Source organism: Sarcophilus harrisii, chromosome 6 (genome assembly GCF_902635505.1).
Source record: "Sarcophilus harrisii chromosome 6, mSarHar1.11, whole genome shotgun sequence".
In the NCBI taxonomy this organism is placed as follows: domain Eukaryota; kingdom Metazoa; phylum Chordata; class Mammalia; order Dasyuromorphia; family Dasyuridae; genus Sarcophilus; species Sarcophilus harrisii.
The window spans coordinates 122,978,984-122,992,365 of record NC_045431.1 but is presented as its reverse complement, the minus strand read 5'-3'; the positions used below and the strand labels follow the sequence as shown (position 1 = coordinate 122,992,365).

General features: G+C 33.9%; 1 protein-coding gene across 2 annotated transcripts in view; it reads right to left on the bottom strand.

The window, feature by feature from the left end:
• NDST4 (N-deacetylase and N-sulfotransferase 4) overlaps positions 1-13,382 on the bottom strand; it is a 414,235-nt gene that overhangs the window by 55,294 nt on the left and 345,559 nt on the right. For both annotated transcript variants that reach the window (XM_031941816.1, XM_031941815.1), the window contains one exon: positions 7,919-8,015. In XM_031941816.1, coding sequence (XP_031797676.1) covers positions 7,919-8,015 — 97 coding nt within the window. The remainder of the gene's footprint in view (positions 1-7,918; positions 8,016-13,382) is intronic.

Below are 13,382 nucleotides of genomic sequence, written 5' to 3'. Positions count from 1 at the left end.
TGTGATTATGACAAATTTATTATTAAAGAATAACAAAAATAATAAATTAATTCCCAAAATGGAGACAGAAGTGAGTGGGGTGGGACAAAGGGAGATCTTTGTTATTGTTATTCAATTGTTTTGGTTGTTCCAATTTTTCATGACTCATTTGGGGTTATCTTTAGGCATTTGTAAATAACAAATGATTTGCTGTGCCTCCAAATCTCTGGGGATGGAGATAAGAAAAACACCACAGCAATATATTCTTATATCTCAACACCCCGATAAACTAGAAGTTCTATGTTTTTTAATTGGCCTTTTTACAAATCTTAACTTGGGACTTCATGATTGTGGAGAACTCCCAATATAGAAATTTACTTCAACTGCTTTCAATAATGCAGATCAACAACTTCTCTATTATTACCTACATTCTACATTTGTTGTTATTGCTGTTGCTGTTTCAAACCCTTTGTTATCCTATTTGGGATTTTCTTGGCAAAGCTACTTTTACTTTTTCTTTTTCCAGCTCAGTTTATAGATGAAGAAACTGAAACAAACAGGTTATAAGTGACTTGCCAGGGTCACACACCAAGTTAGACTAATCTAAGGGTAGATTTGAACTCAGACTTTCCTAACTTCAGACTTAGTGCTTTGTCTACTGAGCCATTTAGGAACTTCCATAGTTTACTATATCTGGCTGGCTCTAAACTAACCTATGCTTTACATCTAGCTGTTCACCTGGATCATTCTGTCAACTGTCCTGACGCCGCATATGTCTTCTTTCCCCATTCTCTTCTCCTCTTCTCCTTTTTTCTACCTCTTACCATGAAGTCAGTAATCCCATTAATACTTTGAATGTGTTAACCTTGTGGCTTTACTCCCTATCCATGACACTTTTCAGTTTGACTATATTCCTCTGTATATTATGTCTCCCTACTTTGCTTCTTGTACATTATATTTGTGTACACATAAAACCAGATAGGTAGCACAGCAGATAGAACTATGGGTCTAGAGTCAGAAAGATCTGACCTCAGACATGTATTAGCAGTAAATAGTAATCCCAGGCAACTGCAATCTGCCTTAGTTTCCTCAATTGTAAAATGTGTATAATAATAGCATCTATACCCAAGGATTGTTGGGAGGATTAAATAATATGACATTGTAACATGCTTAGAACAGTACCTGGCACATAGTAGTTGCTTAATAAATACTTAATCCTTTCTGTCCTATCTCCACAGTAGCTGCTTCACATTCTACATGTTTCTTTCCTGTGCCTTTCTTTCTTTTTTCAAATTAATATTTTCCACCAGTTACATTCAAAACAATTTTTTAACATTTGTTTTTAAAATTTTTGAGTTCTAGGTTCTCTCCTTTATCCTCACCCACAATTAAGAAAACACTTGTGAAATTATGCAAAACATTTTCATAAAAGTTGAGTTGTAAAAAAAAGCTATAGATCTTGTATGCATATGAGAGAGAGAGAGAGAGAGAGAGAGAGAGAGAGAGAGAGAGAGAGAGAAGAGAAAGAGAGACAAAGACAGAGACAGAGAGACAGAGAGAGGTGGAGGGAGAGAAAATGCTTCAGTTTATATTCAGATATAATCGGTTCCTTCTCTGGATTTGATTAGGATTTTTCATCATAAATCCTTCAGAGTAGTCATGGATGATTGGACTGCTGAGAAAAGCAAAGTAATTTACAGCTGGTCATCATAGAACATTGTTATTACTTTCTGATTTCATTTGCTTGAGTTCATGAAGGACTTTACAGATTGTTTTTCCCTGAGAACATTTTGCTAATCATTTCCCATAGAACAATACTATCCCATCACAGACACACACCATAGTTTATTGAGCCATTCCTCAATTGTTGGGCATCCCCTCAATTTCCATTTTTTTCTTGCCCTGAGAAGAGGGTTGCTAAGAATATTTTTTTGTACATATAGATAATTTTCTTTTCTTTACATCCCCTCAAATCTATGCATGAATTTGTAGCCCTTTGGGCACAGATCATATCTTTTGATCATTTATTAATTGGGGCATAGCTCTTATATTTTTTATAAATATGTTTGAGAAATGAGAGCTTATCACAGAAACTTTTTTCAAAATTAGAGTTACTATTGCTAACTATATCTCCCTCCCTCCATTTATTCTCTCTCTTCTTTCCATCCTCAAAAGTTTTTCGGTACAGACCACTCCCTCCCACATTATGTCCTCTTTTTCTTTTAATCACCCTCTCTCCCTTCCCATATCTCATTCCTCTCCTATTTTCCTGTGGAGTAAGATAGATTTCTATACTCCTATTAAGTATGCATGTTATTCCTCTTTGAGTGAATTCTGATGAAATTAAGGTTTATTCTCTTTCTCTCTCTCTCTCTCTCTCTCTCTCTCTCTCTCTCTCTCTCTCTCCCCTCTCTTCCCCTTTATAAAAACTTTGTCTTGCCTCTTTTTATGGCAGATAATTTGCATCATTACACTTGTCCCTTTCCCTTTCTCCTAGTACATTGCTTTATCAATATTTAATTTCAGCATTAAAAAAGGATATTATCCCTTCATATTCAAATCAACCTGTGCCCTCTTTTTATATATACTCCTTTTAATTGCCCTAATAAGAAAGTTCTGATTTACAAGTATCATCCTCTCATGTAAGAATGTAGAAAGATAAATCTTATTAAGTTCTTTATGATATCACTCTCCTGATTACCTCCTTATGCTTTGCTAGGGTATGGGACCCTGCTGAGAGGGAGTACAAAGGCCACCTCGACCTTTTGTGCACAATAAATTTTTTGCCACATTGCAGAAACACCCTTTTTGAGCAAGAAACAGTGATATGTGACTGGGAAAGGTTTGGTCTAAGGGTCACAGCATAGTTGCTCATAAGTAGGGATGCCTTGACAGGGTTTATCACCTGTGAGTGGGTTGCTAGAATGGTTGGATTGGCTCTCCTCTCATTTGCAGATACCATGCAAATGCAAAGCCCACAAGCTGCTTCTCTGAATGGTGATTAAAGATTGACTACTGTTCATGCACTGATCATCCTTGCAAAAATGTATATCAACAAGGATGTATCATAATAAATTGGGGCTCTTTTCACACTCTATGAATCTCCTGCCTCATTCATCTCACCTTTGAGATCAAAGGGCTCATATACTTTGAGCTCTTAAAACAGCTGCAACAATGTTTCTCCAGAATCCTGTATTTGAAAATCAAAATTTCCATTCAGCTCTGGTCTTTTCATCACAAATGCTTGAAAATCCTTTATTTCATTGAAAAACCACCTTTTTTTCTGAAGAATTATATTCAGTTTTGCTGGGTAGGTAATTCTTCATTATAATCCTAGCTCTCTGGAAGATAATATTTCAATCCCTTTAGTCCTTTAATTTAGAAGCTGACTATGTCTCCAATATAAGTGAATTTTTTTCTGGATATTTATATTTTCTCTTTGGTCTTGGAATTCGATAATTTGGCTATAATATTTATGGAAGTTTTCATTTTGGAAACTTTTCAAGAGTTGATTGGTAGATTCTTTCCATTTCTAGTTTACTCTCAGGTTCTAGAAGATCAGAACAGATATCTGATATCTAGAATATCAGAATATTTCTTGAGAGATGATGTCCAAGCTCTTTTTCTGATCATGGCTTTCAGATGCATCAATAATTTTTAAATCATCTCTCCTGGATCTATTTTCCAGGTCGGTTGTTTTTTCCAATGAAATATTTCATATTTTCATTTCATTATATTCATTTCATATTTTTTCTATTTTTTTGGTTTTGCTTAATTGTATCTTGATTTCTCATAAAATCATTATCTTTCAGTTGCTTAATTCTATTTTTTTAGTAGCCTTTCATTTATAGGTTATATGTATGGGTAACTTTACAGCATTGACAATTGCCAAACCTCTTGTTCCAATTTTTTCCCCCTCTTTCCCCCCATCCCCTCCTCCAGATGGCAGGATGACCAGTAGATGTTAAATATATTAAAATATAAATTAGATACACAATAAGTATACATGATCAAACCGTTATTTTGCTGTACAAAAAGAATCACACTCTGAAATATTGTATAATTAGCCTGTGAAGGAAATCAAAAATACAGGTGGGTAAAAATATAGGGATTGGGAATTCAATGTAATGGTTTTTAGTCATCTCCCATAATTCTTTCACTGGGCATAGCTGGTTCAGTTCATTACTGCTCCATGGGAACTGATTTGGTTCATCTCATTGCTGAGGATGGCCAAGTTCATCAGAATTGGCCATCATATAGGATTGTTGTTGAAGTATATAATGATCTCTTGGCCCTGCTTGTTTCACTCAGCATCAGTTCGTGGAAGTCTCTCCAGGCCTTTCTGAAATCATCCTGTTGGTCATTTCTTACAGAACAATAATATTCCATAATATTCATATACCACAATTTATTCAGCCATTCTCCAATTGATGGGTATCCACTCAGTTTCCAGTTTCTGGCCACTACAAAGAGGCTGACACAAACATTCGTGCACATACAGGTACCTTTCCCTTCTTTATGATCTCTTTGGGATATAAGCCCAGTAGTAACACTGCTGGATCAAAGAGTATGCACAGTCTCAATTCTATTTTTTAAGGAATTATTTTCCTCAGTGAGCTTTTGCACCTCCTTTCCAAGTTGGCCAATTTTTATTTTTAAGGCATTCATCATTAGTTTTTTTTGCATTTTCTTTGACACAAGTCTCAATTCTTTCCCTAAATTTTCCTCTATCTTTTTTACTTGATTATTAAAATCCCTTTTGAACTCTTCCATGGTCTGAGCCCAATTCTTATATTTCTTTCGTTCTTTGGATGTAGGAGCTTTGACTTTGTTATCATCTTCTGAGTATGTGTTTTTATCTTCGTTGTCACCATAATAACTTTAAATTATCAGAAACTTTTTGTTTTCTGATGATTTTCCTAACTTAATACTCAACTTTTAACTTTTTGTTAAAGTTAGTTTCTGTTTCCAGGGTGAAGGGTGCACTGTCTCAAGATTCAGGAGTCTTATACGGTTGTTTTCAGAGAGGCTTCTAGGAATCTGACCACAAGCACTCTTTTCTGCCAGGGAATTGGGCCTAATGATTGCATTGCCCTATTGCTACAGACTTCCACTTCTGAGATCTGAGATCTTCTGAGTCCTCCCTGATGTTCCCAGGCTGAGAGATCCAGAAACCTCTAGCACTGCTGTTGATTCAGATATCCTACCTCACTGATACTGGGGTTTGGACTGGGGCTAGGGCTACACTGGTACAAACTGTGCTGAGAATATGTGCTAGGCTCCCATCCTGGCTCTGCACACCTTTTCTGTTGACTTTCCAAGTTTGCTTTGGTGTCTCTGAACTTAGAGGTCTGGAATCCACTAGTATTACCACTGATGCAGCGATCTGGCTGGGACTGGATCCAGATCTAAGACTGGGTCTGGGTCCATGGCTGAATTGGTGTGGCCCGCATCAGGACTGCACACTCTGATGTCACAGATCTTTTCTGTAGAGCTCCTAAGTTTCTAAGTTTCCTTTTGCTGGAAAAAATGTTCTACTCTGTCTTTTTGTGTGTTCTGATGCTCTAAAATTTGTTTAGAGTCACTATTTAAAAGAATTTGGAGCAATTTGGGGGAGAGGTTGGGCTAGTTTCTGCCTTTACTATGCCATCTTGACTCCACTTTGGTGCCTTCTTTTCTGGTTTAGGATCTCTACTGAGTTCATTTTGACAATAATTTTTTCCACATGACAAGATGGGGGAAAAAAGGATGCATACAATGTTCCATGTCTTATGGGCATGATCCCTGCTGGTTCAGTCCTGGCTCAATATGAATCTGAAGATTTTCCTGTTCACTTTAGAGTTAAGGATGTATCCTTAGAACAAATTAACCAATTGGGTCTAACTATTCCACTAGTTTTGAATGAATCAAATAGTCCTATCATCTGCATGACATAACTTCATCTTATTCACAATGGTTTCAGGAAAGATTTTGTCAAATATTTTGCTGAATTTTTAGTGCATGTCTACGACACTACTACTTTAGTAATTATATCTCCCTCAAAAGAAAAGAAAATTAAAGGTAATCTGATATAAATTGTATTTTATGAAACTATACTGTCTTTTTAGTAATCATTCCTTTCTAAATACGCAAAAAATATCACTTTTACAATATATTCTATAATGTTGACAGAACTCAATTAACAAACATTTATCAAGAATATACTATGAATCATGTATCATGGTCACAAAGACAAAAATCAAACAGTCTCTGTCTTCACAGAATTTACAATCTAAGTGAAGCAAAATTTTTCCATCTTTGGTATTTTCTTTGTTTTTTCAGTAATCATGATTTTTTCACAGATCCCTTGATGCCTCTCAATAATCTTGCCCTGGAAGACAGTTCATCTGGATCTGTAAGCAAGATGATCACTGAGAATCTCAGTTTGCACTTATTTCTTTCCTTATCTTGGTTCTTGATTCCCTGCTAATGATTTTTTCCTGATCCTTCATTCTTTGTGATTTTGAGAAGTCTATCATTCTCTCATTTTTAACAGCAGAGGAAAATTGGAGCCAAAGAAGGTAAATAATATACTTAAGTTCACCCTGAATTTTCACTATTTAAATTCTCATTTCATTACTGTTTTCAGTTAAGTTTTAGTCTCTTTCCTAAAATAAAAGCGTGAATCATTTTGTCATGGATCATGGGGACATTCTGAATGGTAATTCTTAGTCAGTCTAGTAAATGAGTAAGTCTAGTTTAGTTAGATTAAAAGGTATAAAGGAATTAATTTCTAAGTGCTTTATAGTCTTTGTAGACATTCTTCAGTTTTTAGGTGCAAAGGATGCTAAAGTAATGACTGTTTCTTTAAAGCAGTTATTGAACCTTATGGTGACATGTTTCAATTGAATTATCATCCATTTTGTGACAGTTTTTTAAAAAAAATATTTATTATTCTGTCTTGGTTTTTCAAAATTCATATGTGATTTTCTGTATTTCAGGGAACACTTCATTCGTTTCTAGGAAAAAAAGATCTGAAATTTCGGGAAAATAATAAAGGAGCAGCAAGTCCAATATTAACAATTTTTCAATGAATACTGTTTTCAAAATGTTCCATAGAACTGCATGATATTATAAAGTATCAATAAGAGTTCCTTGAAAGAAACTGGGAGTCTGGTAAATTTAATTAATTTAGGTTCACATTCATACTTCCATGTACCACTCCTACATTGCTTGAGGAATTAGACTTCAGAAATAAACAAAATAAAAATACTCTCAGAATCATGATGACCTCTGAAGAGAGCTGAAAGATTTCTTTAAGTAGCATGATGGCTAGAAATGAATATTTTACATTTTGGTTATATGTAGCAACAATAAACAACAAAGAACATCATGATTGTTCATTTTCCTATAAAGACACAGATTTGAAATAGAAATCTTTAAACAAAAGGCTTTCAAAAAAAAGTAGATTACCAACTTTCTAGCTGTATCCACCCCAAAAGAAAGTTACTACTAAGTGCTATGAAACAAATACAAATAGATTTAACAAATCATAAAAAAATCCACAGGGAGAGCCTTTTGATGTATAAATACTATTCTGCCAATCAATGATGAACCCATTTGAGTTCAAGTGTAAATAAAATGGAAACTGATAAAAAAAACCCTTTATCTTTCTAGTAGCTAAAATAATTAATGTTTGAAACCATGATATAAGCAAAGGAAACTTTCATTCTCTCATTCACTTGTTCAGTTATTGATTTATTAAACAAAAACATAACTAGGCATTACTTGTGATTCTATGTATGTTAGTATTATAAAAACAAGGTGGGGATAAAGAAAAAATACTCCCCAATCAAGAACTTGAAGAGGAATATAAATGTTTCCTAAAGATCCCACAAACCACCTAAATATATCCATGGAATTTGGCACAGATGTATGAAAAATGCATCACTTTTCTCACCTGTTTTCTGAGGTCCTATCACAAGGAATTTTGGTAAATGATCACAAGTTTTGTCTCTGGACCAGATGTCCCTGTGTCGTTTATCATCACATGGATTCTGCAGGGAGAAAAAACAGTCATCTTTACTGATATCTTGCATGTTAATGTCCCTGAATCAGTTTGTGTGTGTGTGTGTGTGTGTGTGTGTGTGTGTATGTGTGTGTGCATAAAAATATAGGTATATGCGTACACACACACACACACACACACACACATATATATATATAAATCTAATTATTTTTAGAATGATTATGGACATGTGGACTTCATTTTAAGTCATTTGATATTGTGAGGTGATTAGTCTTTTCTTAAGAAACATAACTGCCATATCTTGTAAATTTAAAGTACTTTTGATAACATAAAGCTATGTAAGAGTGGCCATTTCATTTATGAATAGGATAAATTTGGACCCTGGCTTCTTGTTGCTGAGCTCCTTGATAAAGAATATCCCATGTCAGAGGCATATAGTTGATTTCCCAATGATTCTGTCCCATCAGGGTTAGAGGAAGGTCTATATCAATGATTTGCCAATGAACAAGAAGAGCCTTCCACCTAATGAGCTTTAAAGGGAGAAATAACTACTCTTTCCCAGAATGTGTGGACTTTTCTTTGGATTTCCTATGGTAGAGAATAAAAATTATTATCCTCTCTCATTGCATTCCCACCCTTCCCTACTCCAGCTGTTCCTGTCTGTGATTGTCTAGTTAAGTAAAAATGGGCTTCAATTATTTGATTTACTCTTCTGCTTTGTGCCCTCTTTCCAGAGCAAATTGTGATACTGAGATGGGTGTGTGTATGTGTGTGTGTGTGTAAATATATTAAAAAATATTTTCCCCCTAGCCTTGGTATTACTATCATTACTACTCATGAATTCAGGAGATCCAGAGCCTGTTGCCAAGTAGGAAGTGATCTCTGAAACCACCAGGAGAAGATTAGACCAAACTATATCCTAGAAGATATTTCCTAGAAAATATGAGTATTCAGTGATTTGTTTGGACAATGAAGACTAGAAGTAAAGATAAAAGTCCTGTTTGACAAGACCACAAAGTGTTTCATGTTTGTTTTTTTAGTATCAGATTTATAAAAGAATATAAGTATTATGATTACTGTATCCTGTTTTCAACAATTATCAATGAGGTTTTTTTTGACAAGACTTTTGTGCTTTGAACATTACTTTTATGACAGAAGAAATAAATAGCTGTTGTATTTGATATGCTTATACACTTATTTTCTTCTTTAAAGAGCTTTAAAAATACCTTCCAAGGGGGATCCTAAACATAAAACAAGCCTAAAATTTAAGAGATTTCTCTTGTTAGCCTGAAGTGGGATAAAGTAATGATGTAAGAAGAACTTTGCTTCCTCTTCTTTGGAGCTAAAATTCCTGTTGTGGGAGAAGGTTTCTTTGATCAACTGGATTGTAGATTTAGTTCTAGAAAACCATTCCTTGAAGGACATTGAAAGACAAGTCATCAAAAAAAATTTGAGGACATAGGTAGAACTAATAATTTTAGGCAAAAAAATTTTCTTATTCACTATTAGGTATCAGGTTTTAGATACCTCTGTTCTTGACATCTTTGAACATGAGGCTCTTTTAGATAAAAAAACAGGAACACAATGAAACACTCTTAAAAGGAAGATGTGTTTTGAAACAGAAAGAAATAAAAAATTTCCTGGAATCAAATAACAAATATAATGAAGGTATTCTCCTCAGAAAAGATGGCATCTATTACTGAAATCCTATGATTATTGGAAAAGGAAAAATGAAATTCAGTGATGATAGCATAGAACAAAAGGTGAAAAAGCCAACTCAAATTTGCTTTGGCTAGCAGTTTTAGTCTCTGTGGATGAAATTCAAAAAGACAGCTAAAGATGAGGAGAAGGAAGCAATAATCCCATAATTTTTGCTAATTATTGGAAGGATGTTGAAAATTAGAACCAAAAATGTATAATAAATGAACATATTTGTCTCTTTCTATGTGTGTGTTTCATTTCCTAGTTGTTTTTTTTTTTTAACAAATATTCCCTCTTTCTTGTTAACTAATGCAAAAATACTTATTTTTTTCTTAATGTCAATATCAGGGATAGAAGAGAGGGAGTTTGGTAAAGAGTTCAGTGTCCTTTCATGCTTATTGATTACTTTCATGACATTAGACAAGTCATTTACTTTCCTAGCTCTCAATTTTTTAAAATGTGAAAAAGAGAGGGATTAATCTAGAGGGTTTCTGAGGTCCTTCTAAGTACATCTATGATTCTAAGGTCCTCTGTATGCTAATGTCAACAGAAGTGGAAAATCTCAGAAAAGATGATGGGAGGTACTAAGATATAAACAGATAAGGATGGTAGTCCCAACATTTATTCCCCTTTATTGTTTAAAATAAATATTAAAGTCTACAGGCCATTGATAAATAATAGTTACCTAACTGGCTTTTTTGTATCATTCAATAAACAAACATTTGTATCATTCAATAAACAAACAAACATTCAATAAACAAAAAAAATTCAGAAGAACTGAAGTCAAATGCAGCTTCAGACATTTACTAGTTGTGTGACTCTGGGTAAATCATTTATTCTCTGCCTCAGTTTTCCATCTCTAAAAATGGAGATAATAATAGCACCAATATCCCAGAATTGTTTTGAGGATCATATAAGATAATAATTGTAAAGCACTTATGCATTTATTTATAATTTACAAGTTCTATAATTGTAATAAATAATTAATTAATTTACATGCATAAGGATTAAGCACTGTTCTATTACTATATTACTATATATTACTATGCTATTATGTAGTATGCCCATTAGCTGTTATGTTCCAAGTACCATGTAAATGCTGGAGATATAAAGAAAAGCAAAAATAGTGACTGCTTTCAAGAAGTGCACAATCTAAAAGGAAAGACAACATGCAAATAACTATGTACAAATCAGATACAGGAAACATAGGATTTGAGCATCTTGAAATAATTGCTGTATGCATGGAAAATCATAATCATTATTAAAAGTTAGAATCTAAATAAATAGTAACAAATAACTATAATGATTTTGGATCTGTTTTGAGATATATGAATTTAAAATTATTAATAATTTCTCCTTAAGATTTAGTCTTCACAGTCATTCTGAATTCCATTGGTCAAATCAAATAAGACAAAAGACGGTTTTTATTAATTAGTAATCATTGACCACTATAGAACTCAGAATTCATGAGTAATCTTGTGAGTTCAAACACTGATCATTTGATCATTATGAGTCTAGATGCTACTCTGAGCAAAAAAAAAAAAAATCATTTAAAATAATATGAGCATCAGAATTGTTTCTTTAATCAAGATGTGATATATAACTAATTATAGAAATGTTGATCCTTGATTTACACAAATCTGCTCCTTTGAACATCTATAATATTTATTGTTTATACTCCAGCTCTTTAAATTATGGTTTGTGATTCAATATAGGGTTTTATAAACTGAATGTATGGGTCATGAAATTATGAATTATTATCAGCAAATATTTGATCTGTACACCTATTTCACATACCTATATATTTAGGGTCATGTAAAAATTTCTTGGGTTAAAGAGGTTGAGTAAAAAAAATAGAAGCTGGGCAGAACCAAGATGGCTGAAAGGACACAAGCTTCTTTCTGACCTTTCCTACTACTCTCACATTAATTACAAAATTCAGCCTCTAAAATAGAGCTAGACTGACAGAATTCAAATATTTGGTGTGCAAAAAATTATCAGCAGAAAATAATTTCGAAGATCTCCAGAAAAGGTCTGTTTTGATCACGTATGAACACAAGAGGAGCCCAGGCTCAGACATAGAGGCCAGCATACACTGAGCAGACTTGGGGGAAGGGTGGTCTCCACAGGATGGAGAATCTACAGGGAGGACTCTACCACATTGTTGGTTACTCTTCCCTGGTTGCAAGCCAGTAGATCAACAGAGAAGTTATAAAACATCCAACACAAATGCAGAGGGTAAACAGTGTACTCCAAAGTGCTGGAATCTCACAGGACCTGGCTATGCCCACTCAGCATTGAGGTGACTCAGCATGATGCCAGCACAGCCATTGATCTCAGCATAGCTGCTGTCTGGTCTGTAGAGGAAGCTTGGAACTCCCTTGCCCTAAAAGCAGATCCCATTTTTTTTAATTGGGTAAAAAGGCCAAGCTCTAACCATAGATAGCTTCTATAGTGAAAGAAAACAGATTTCAAACTCTGAGGAGACTAAAAGTGGATTGTCTCCGGATGAAGCCCCAAAAGGTGATATAACCTGATCCCTACCCCACAAGTCTCTCCTAGAAGAAATTTAAAAGGATCTTTAAAAAGAGCTAGAAGAAAAATGGGGTAAGGAAAGGACCCTCTGCAAGAGGGTCTGGAAAAGGCATATAACTCATTAAAAGGAAGATTTGATAAAGTGGAAAAAGAAAACAATTCCCTGAAATATGAAATAGAAAAGGTAAAGCACTCTCAGGAAAAGAGAATTTGTGAATTGGAAAAAAATTCCATAGAATAAAACAACTCATTTAAAAACTCAATTGGACAATTACAAAAAGAAAAAAAAGTAAATGAAGAAAATAATTTATTAAAAATCAGAACTGAACAAATGGAAATGAATGACTTGATGAGAAATCAAAAATCAGTCAAGCAAAACAAAAAAAAATGAAAAAATCGAAAAAAATGTTAAACACCTGTTTGGGAAAATAACAGACCTGGTGAATAGATCTAGGAGAGATAATGTAAAGATTATTGGACTCCTTGAAAATTATGATGAAAAGGAAAAAAATATTTAAGGAAAAAATAATACCAGCAACCAGAAAAAAAAACAATTCAAATACCAAGTACCCACAATAAAAATCACTCAGGATCAAGCAGCTTCAACATTAAAGAATTGAAGGGCCCAGAATCTGATATTTTGAAAGGCAAAGAAACTTGGAATGCAGCCACAAATAAACTACCCAGATAAAGTGAGTATTTTCTTCCAGGGAAGAAGATGGGTATTCTATGAAACAGGTGATTTCCATTTATTTCTGATTAAAAAAAACAAGAGCAGCATAAAAAGGTAAAAAGAACACTTGAGAAATATATTTTTGTTATGGGCATACATAGACAGTGCATGTATAATTTGATATTACTATTATAATATAAAAAAGGAACTAGAGGTAGAAATGGCATTGTACCAGAAAAAAGGAAAAATTGAGATAAAAAAAGGAAAATTACATCTCACAAAGAGGCAAAAGAAACCTATTGTATGTGAGGGAAAGAAGGGATGAGGATGAACATTGTGTGAATCTTACTCTCATCAGATTTGGCTCAGAGAAAAAATATTACACATATTTAGTTTATGCAGAAACTTCTCTTACTTCATTGAAAACTGGGAGGGGGAAAAGTAAAAAGGGAAGGGGCAGACTACATAGAAGGGAATATAGAAATA